The sequence below is a fragment of the Schistosoma mansoni genome, chromosome 3 (assembly GCF_000237925.1).
Source record: "Schistosoma mansoni strain Puerto Rico chromosome 3, complete genome".
Classification (NCBI taxonomy): Eukaryota; Metazoa; Platyhelminthes; class Trematoda; order Strigeidida; family Schistosomatidae; genus Schistosoma; species Schistosoma mansoni.
In genome coordinates, this window is record NC_031497.1 from 6,022,321 (window position 1) to 6,032,018 (window position 9,698).

Sequence of the window (9,698 nt, forward strand, 5' to 3'; positions counted from 1 at the left end):
GAGCTCCTAGATATACTTCTCGAAGTCACTAGTGAGCATATCTAGGAGCTCTAGTGAGAAGCAGTGACCAGTGGAGTTCAAAACCACGTCTGTTGTGAGATAGGAACTCACTGAATACAATTGGTGAATGGTTGCTCAACTTCGTGGATCAGTTGAAGTTAGACATGAACACCGTTGGATGCCAGCTCAGTGGTCTGTCGGTTAAGGGCTTCGGCTCGAGACTGGTAGGTCCTGGGTTCGAATCTCGCGAGGCGGGTTCGTGAATGCGCACTGCTGAGGAGTCCCATAATAGGACGAAACGGCCGTCCAGTGCTTCCAGGTTTTCCATGGTGGTCTAGCTTCAATTGACTCACGCTTTCAAACATGTTAATACGTTAGGTAAATCTGTCCTAATATCATTCATATATTTTTAATAATAATGATTAATATATATATATAAATGCCTGAATTGATTGGATTATAGGTGTTCTTTTTTATAATTCATTTGGATAAAAGTTGATTAACAATTAGCTAGACATTAACAACGTTGAATATCAACTCAGTGGTCTAGAGGTTAAGCGCTCGCGCACGAGACCGACAAGTATTGGGTTCGAATCTCGCGAGGTAGAATCGTGGATGCGCACTGCTGAAGAGTCCCGTTATGGGAAGAAACGGCCGTTCAGTGCTTCCAGGTTTTTCATAATGGTCTAGCTTCAATGGACTCATGATCTCAACTATTGAAATTAGTTAGTGAATATAAAGAGTAATACACAGATAAAGAATAAGAAAGAAATAGTTTTTGAATAAAAAACAACATCTTTATTTACATAATATTCCATATGCACAACTTTCTAGATTGGTAATTGTTTTAAAATATTGTTTAATTTCAATAGAAGAAATAATTGTCAGTTATGGGATTTACAAGTGTTGTATAAGTTGAGTATGTACTGTTTAAGAATTCCGACTATGATTGAAACAGCTTCCTAATTTTTTAAAATAATTCTTCAATTGTAATCAGTTATTAGGAAAAATGAACTGTATAATTGAAATTGGTTTGAATAATTTTTTCTGGTTAGCGTTTCTTTGTGAGTTAGTTTTCTATGAGATGGGGTCGCTAACCCCATGTTCAACCCTCCTCCTTTCTGCGGACATGGGACCGGCAGTAGCTTCCGGAAGAGCTACAGGCTGAGTCTTCAACAGGGTATTGCTAAACAGAATGAAGGACTCTGTAAACGACCAACTCCGAGACCAGCAGGCTGGATTCCGTAGGGATCGATCGCGTAAAGACCAAATCGCAACTCTACGGATCATTGTGTAACAATCAATTGAATGGAATTCATCCCTCTGCATCAACTTCATTGACTACAAAAAATCATTTGATAGTGTGAACAAGACAACACTATGGAGGCTTCTTTGACACTACGGCGTACCTGAGAAGATAGTCAATATCATACGGAATTACTATGATGGATTGAACTGCCAAATCGTTTATAGAGGACAACTCCCTGACTCGTTCGGAGTAAAGACCTGTGTCAGGCAAGGTGATCGACTGGATTATGAAGAAGTCAACATCTGGAAGGAAGCACGGCATACAGAGGACAGCTAGGATGCAGCTGGACGATTTAGACTTCGCAGATGATCTGGCTCTTCTGTCACACACGCAACAACAAATGCAGGAGAAAACGACCAGTGTAGTAGCAGCCTCAGCAGCAGTAGGTCTCAATATACACAAAGGGAAAAGCAAGACTCTGCGATACAATACAGCATGCACCAATCGAATAACACTTGACGGAGAAGCTTTGGAGGATGTGAAAACCTTGACATATCTGGGCAGCATCATCCATGAACACGGTGGATCTGATGCAGATATGAAGGTGCGGATCGGTAAAGCAAGGGCAGCATATTTACAACTGAAAAACATCTGGAGCTCAAAGCAATTTTCAACCAACACTAAGATCAGAATTCTCAGTACGAATATCAAGTCAGTTCTACTGTATGGGGCGGAAACCTAGAGAACTACGAAAGCCATCATCCAGAAGATACAGGTGTTTATCAACAGTTGTCTACGCAAAATACCTTGGATCCGTTGGCCAGAGACTATCAGCGAAATTCTACTGTGGGAGAGAACACACCAGATTCCAGCGGAAGATGAAATCAGGAAGAAGCGCTCGAAGTGGATAGGACACACATTGAGGAAATCACCCAACTGCGTCACAAGTCAAGCCCTCACATGGAGTCCTGAAGGTTAAGGGAAAAGAGGAAAACCAAAGAACACATTACGCCGAGAAATGGAGACATACGTGAGAAGAATGACCAAAAATTGGATAGAGCTACAAAGGAAGGTCGAGGATAGAGTGGGTTGTAGAATGCTGGTCGGCGGCCTATGCTTCATTGGGAGTAACAGGCGTAAGTAAGTAGTAATTGAAGTTGTTTATATCTATTAGTTTTTCAGTTTGAAGCTAAGGATATATCATCAAGGATATCAAAATTCATGGTTTAACACCAGGTGGTTCAAATCTTCACAAATTGACTAATGTAGCATATTAGTTAGAACTATCAATATTGAAGTATCTCATGAGTACTGTTCGAGGTATGATGATGGTTATCATTTTCTTGTTCATCACACCATGCAAAGATATTTCTTCTTGAGGTTCATGAAAAAAAACTGTGTTTGGAATGATCTTGTTAACCTGTGAGATTAACTGTTGAGCCCAAGAGATAACTAGTTGCGACTTGTAACAAATGGTATTTCTGGTGTGCTAGTTCCATACTTTTCAGATATCACCATCAACAACGGAAGTATGTTAGGCAATATGAGGTTTACTACTATTACAATCAACATTTTCTAATGTTCTTCCTTACTCTCTGAGAGGACAGCATCTCTCTAGATGCTGGTTGTCCGACGGGAACATCTTGCTATCGTCACAACTCTGTACGGTTGGGAGTAAGACCTCTCCCCCAGACCTTTAGTTATAGCTGGGTGAAATCTGTTTTGACTAAAATTAATCAACAATTTGTATACCTTTATACTTAAAAATGGACTACAAATGTTTTATCACCACATAAAAATGTTAGCATAAGCCTATCAACTCAAATTATTTGGCGTAATTTTTGAAATGTGATTTTTGTGTGTTGGTATTGTCTATCGATTTTCACAGTCTTATATTTCAGTTAATTAGTGAAACAAGTATTTTCTTTTTTTAAATTCTATTTTTTCATCAGAGCCATCATTATTTTAACTAGATTACAGGTCCAGTTGCTTCTGTCAGTCATTCATCCAGTCATATGTAACAAAGAATATGACACATATCTTGTAATCCTATAGTTGAATAATTAATTCCAGTAATAACTGATAATAGTGAAAAAGTCTGGGTAAAAAACAGTATAAAAAGATTTTGAGACTCAAAACCTAAAGCGATCCAAATAGTGAATACATCTGTGCTATAACGATCGATTCTGAATTACATTATCCAATATCTCAAACCACTGGTTTAAATAGTCACACCGACCCCAGACCAGACAGCCTGAACCTACCTACATGAATCATTTCAGCATTCAATGATCTCATGGACTGATGCCAAGTTTTGGTTTGATCAACCCTTATCTTTATTTCGGTATACTCCTCTACCAGACAGTAACATTAATTTTTATGGAGTAATGGTCTAGTTTCATATTCTAACTTATTCCCTTTATAATATGAAGATTTCGATTCGTTTAACTCAAGTTGTTTTCCTTTAACATTTAATTCATATAATCTAAAGTTCGTTTTCTAAATATAAGAGGACAACATAAGTACAATAAAGTGTTTCATCAAGTATTTCAAGGATGAATGAAAAGGTCTGTCAGCCTAAATTTAACAACATTGCATATCTTTTTTTGTGAGGGTCCCTCTCTATATGTTTGAATGAGTAATCGAGATTTTTTATTGTTTACTGACACTAATTTCGTTTGTTCAATGTTCATCAACCCACGCATATTTATCTCTACAACACATTTACGTGTTATATTAATGTAATAACCAGAGATATTTTACAATGTGGGCGTTATGAATAATAAGTATAAGCTATGATCTTGTGGATTCTTCTTTCTGTGATGGTAATACAATGGTATACATTGTCAATTTCTATGCAGTTGTAAATGTTTCGGAATAAATTTTAACTACTTATAAGTAAGGCAAATTAACCACAATAAAATATCGCATTCACCTTTATTACGAATGAAATTTGTATGATGCAAAAATTAAATATTTGTTTTTATTGCAGTTATTCTTATATTAAGACAAGTGTTTATATGGACATACACTATTTTTCATCGTGAAGCTTGGTGTTATCTGGCTTTGAAATTTAGTTATTGTTGAGAAAAAATCTATGAAACCATCAGTTCTCATTCGGTTTTATTACATTTAAAGACCAATTAACATTCAAACGAAATTTGAAAATTGTATTCATCACAAATTGATCTTAGTTTGATACCACTGGAAACTGTGAATTGTTGGATAATTGTTTTTGTATGGGACATCTTGATAGTGCTCAACTTGTTACCCCACGTAGGATAGAATCCAGAACTTTCAAGTGTATTGAACTATTAATTGTTGAGACCACTAGATCGCCGTCTAAAAGTACAATCCTAAATTGTGTCAATCATACACGAAAATCATACAATGGAATTTATGACAAAACTAATCAAATTGTATTATGTTAACCCTAATAAAATACTAAACTGTAAGGTTGTACTTTATTTTACTAATGTAGTAACATTTTAAAAAAAACATTCATAGAACTTAATGAATAAAATATGTGTAATGTAATTATCAAGAGCTCACCGTTTTTGTCATTTTTACACCGATTAAATGACCTTAATGATTAACAACACAAATAATAAAATAGATCTGTCTACATAACCAACTGAATAATGTAACGGTGTTTAATTTTCAATGATCGATTATTACCTTTGTTGCGGTTACAAATTGTCTTAGTGATTACCATTTTTGATTAGTGTTCAAACTGATGTTGATTCACATGTATGCATGTGATTTTTTTCCAAGGCTTTTTCGACGAGACTATGGTCAAAAACTATCGATTTAAAAAAGTAGTGGGATTATTGACATATCTTGAAAGTGTTCATTTATTCTCCGTTAAACAGTCTATGCTCGTTTAACGCGAACATTCTTAAGAACAAATCCTACAGCATGTGTGCTGCCAATATTTGATTGATACAGGATGATGTAATTCGGCGAGTAATGTGGAAATATAACTCTTGAAACTAACATATGGAGAATTATCATTTATATTTTTTATTGCATAATTAGTAAACTCTTGTGTTGTTAATTTTTTGGAGTCTCCTATTTGTAAGATTTCGTTTGACCCATGAACCGTTGTCACATATCTTTTTCTTCCAGACTTACCATTAATTAATTATTTCCTTAATACTATGGTTTTGTATCACTAATGACTGAGTTATGTATGCATTTTAATTTCTTAATTGTATCTTAATGTTCACATATTTCAGGTATACTACTGCATAAGTTTTAAGTGGTGATTAAATAGAGTTCAACAGAGAACTGAGCTTCTTACTATCTTCATCTTCAGATTGGACACTGGTATGTAATGTGCTAGAGGACCAATAGATGCAAAATGATATTGATTGTTGTTTGCTGGTCACTGTGTCAGTGTTAAAATAGGATATCCGTTTGACAAGTAGTATAGGCAAGTCAATAATCGAACTAGACCACTCCCATAATAAACGGCCAGATCATATGGACCTCATCACAAGTTCAACTATCCGTTCTCTTCTTGAAGATACGATACTTATGTTTTCGTTCTTTCCATAATTCAATAATTCCATCGATTCCATTCTATAATCGTTTTTTTAATATTGGCAATATATCTCATATTGATTTTTAAATTTTTTTCCCGTATTAATTAGTATTTTTATTTCTCCCCCTCTCATCTTCCTCTACATCTCTTTCTCAGTGGTTAACTGATTGGCGATTAAGATTAGTCAAAGAGAAAGCTCGTTTAGTTGGTACGTGTGAAGAATTGAGAGCTTATTTGTTACAAATGTGGAAACGATTAGATAAACCAGAATCAGAACAAAAAGAATTCTTGGAGATGCATTCTGGTTATAAACCTGAAACACTGGAAGCACTTCAGGTAGTCTCATCATGTTTTCATTTTATTTTGTGAGGTTTGCTATTTTCTAACGCAAATTATTTATTGTTAAGTATGTTTTTACAAAAAAATGAGAGGCAAAGTTGTGATCAACATACTCTAGTGCAGTTGCATTCTATAGTATATTCAGTTGATCATAGAAATTATTCACCAATAGAGAAGGATATATTTCAAAAAAGGTTTGTAATTGTTGCAATATAAGAATCAAATTTATTTTTAAAAAGATAACCAATTTGTGAGATCGCTGTGTTCTAATTTATCCCCCATAGAAAATGATTCTGTGTAGTCTGTTTAGATATGGAATAGTGTTATGTAAAGATTATTCAATTTACAACATAGACTGAATTCAAATGAACAATCATCGAAAACTGATAACAGTAGTAAAGGTCTATTTTATTTTAGTTTGGAATTTTTAATCTGTCTATGGTTCACCGCTACACATTGGCGATTGAACTAAGAACTTTCAGACTTCATACTGAACCCTATACTATTGTAGTATATGCGACTTATGTTGACGGATATAAGCAGTATGTAACACTAATCAAAAGTGGAATGTTTGGCAGCAGAAGTTTGAGAAGATGGAATCGAAGATAATAGAAGTGTAAACAGAGAGTAGTTGTAATAACGACAAGAATGAAGGAATGATGAAGTGTGTAAGTCACAATTGTTGGAAGATATACAAATGATGTATAATATGGGAATGGTGTCCATATTTTACGAAGATACTGTAATTTTGCCTAAATAAACATTTAAGTGTTCATTTACCACATTGGTGAGAGAATAGATAACCCAATGGCTCAGCTTCTAATTTAGATAATCTCCATATATTGTATTAAGGTTGTGAAATGGGTTATCTCAGTGACATATTTCTCCAACTGATTACGATAGATGATAAGAACAAACTTTCGAAGAAGTTCATTCATTTGAGTGTCTATTCTATCATTCATGGGAATTATACAGTGTAGAATGTTAACTTTACTAAATTCATATAATTATTTGATATTTGTTTACATTAGCCCTATTGTGTTCTGTCAATAGTCGAATACGTAATTCGTTTAATCTGTTATTAAGCAAACTTCAAAATTCATATAAACAATGGAATAGGATCTGATGTTATTGGAAAACTAGTTATCATTCTCAGTTTATTAATTTTCTTGTCCTAAATGACGATACTTTGTCACTATGTTTACAGAGTTTTTTTTCAAATTTCGACATCTATTTGTAATATAGAGCTATCTTGTTAGTCTAGTCTTCTTTATCTCTTATTGGTGTGTAGATTATTAACATTGAAGTGTTGTTATTTGACAATAACTGGACTGTAACCGAGTTCGCATCAGTTCATGTCCGTATTTAAGAAATCTGGATCGTTCGTTTCAATAAATTTCTTGTGATCCATTCGCAGCCAATCTCAAAGTATCATAATGACACCCTTCCCTGAATTTCGGATTTTTTTTCTACTCTTCAGTAAAATTTATGAAGTTAATGTCTTTTTTTAAAGAAAACACCACTCAAATCTTTTCTATTTCTTTATGTTTTTTTAATTTTAAGGAAGAAGTTGATCGATGTCAACAAATGAAATGGGAAAATATGCAAACATATTTAAGTCGTCTTGAAAGTGAAGCACTACGATTGGCTAGTTTATGTTGTGTAGATGAGAAAATTATTCAATTACCAAATGATAGTGATAAACAGGATCCAGAAATAATAATTAATCATTTAGAGACTATATTAGAACAATTAAACCAAACCTATTATTTATATCGTCCCGTCTATGAATGTATTGCTGTATATGAATCATCTTGGAAACAATTAATTGATGTTGAAGCACGTTTAAAAGATCCATCAATATTTTCTAATCGTGGTGGTATTTTATTAAAAACAGAAAAAGAGAAAAAACGTCTATTGAAAGAAGTGGAACGTACTGAAAAAGAGGCGATATCAGCTATTGAACAATATGAATTAAAAAGTTCATCACATTTTCTTTTATCTAATGGTAAAACATTTACTGAACATATTAATGATAAATGGAATAATTATAAAACATGTAAAGATACATCAAAATCACGTCGTTCAATTGTTCCAACTGCCAGTAATAATAATAGTTCAACTGTCAATAATAATAATAATAATTCCGGTAATACAACACGCCCAACTTCAGCTAATCTATCAGGATCACCTGTAGCTCATACTTAGTACTTATTATCATTGAATGAAAGGCATTAATTTTTCAGTTCTTCCCATATTGTTGTACATACACAAGCATATATACTTATATACACGTATAAGTACACATATACCTTTATTTCTCATATACATTTAATTTTGTAGGCTGTGAATTTAACTTTGAAAAAACCAACAAACAATAATTCAATAGATCTAACTAATAATAAAGTGAACATTGAATATGGTTTCATTTGTATATTCTTATTTTTCCCTTCTGTTTTCTTTTCATTTTATTTAATTTCTTTTCATAGTTTTTATTCACTTTATTTTGTTTTGCTTAATTTTGTTGTTTTTTGTGTGTATAAAGAAGTCATTCGAAACAATAATGGCTACCTACTCTCTCTATATATATTTACCTATATATATATCACCAATCAGCTGATCTAATAACACAAGTATTTAATGAGAAAATGATTGTATTTATCGACACTATTACCTGGTTGGGTTTATTCTGAAATGACAAATCATATTTACCTCATTTTCTTTTATTATTTTGAGAAGATAATTTCAGTTGGGTTTTTCTTTCGGTTGTTATCTAAAGTAAACCTAAAAAAACAGTCATTGAATGTGTGTTATTCACCTAATTTGACGCTTTCATTTTCTGTGAAAAAGTTCACTACTATTATTGTGCAATAAATAAATTTGAATTTTTTTGTTAGTTCAAACTGTAGCCTATTACTGTTATTGGTGTGCTGCTACCAATGGAGAATTTTTTTTTTCATTTTTTAAATATTTTTCTTTTGTCTTATGTGTCTATGTGTGTGAATGTTTATTCTTTGTTCAGTTTGATAAATAATTAATGGTTCAAACCATTTCGGATATTCACTCTCTTTTGATTTTCATCCTTCATTTTAGATGAATTAGCTTGTTGGATACTAACTGACTTGTCGTTCATGAACAGACCATATTAGAATAATAATAATAATAATAAAATCGTTTGGGTTGTAGCAATCGGGGTACTTTTCTGTTTCTATAATGATTTTTAGTAGAAATTAATTCTGATAGATAAATTTGTAAATTAATCAGATTTTAATTCATCAGTTAATTGTTATTTAAGTTAGTTACTTTTCTATGAACAGTAGTATTGTGGTGTGGTCTACTTGTATCCATATAAGTAGTATATGGTGATGGTCAGACATAGAATGTGTTTCGGCAGAAGATCGATAAGGAACGAACAGGAATGAAAAGCAATCGGTACGAAAAAGCATGAACAATGAAATCAGAAATGGACTGATATTTACAGAAGGAACAGTTAAGATTGAGACTATTGATTGCTATTTTGCAAATTACCGGCTACCGTATGGCTATCAGAATTTAGTGAGATAG

General features: G+C 33.1%; 1 protein-coding gene across 1 annotated transcript; it reads left to right on the top strand.

Annotated features, from left to right (window-relative positions):
• Positions 1-6,038: 6,038 nt before the first annotated feature.
• Positions 6,039-8,342, top strand: Smp_169210 (protein regulator of cytokinesis 1 prc1-related; the record flags this gene model as incomplete). Its single annotated transcript, XM_018799020.1, has 2 exons — positions 6,039-6,131; positions 7,698-8,342. The coding sequence occupies 2 exons, from the start codon at positions 6,039-6,041 to the stop codon at positions 8,340-8,342; spliced, it is 738 nt and encodes a 245-aa protein (XP_018650851.1).
• Between the last annotated feature and the right edge of the window lie 1,356 nt (positions 8,343-9,698).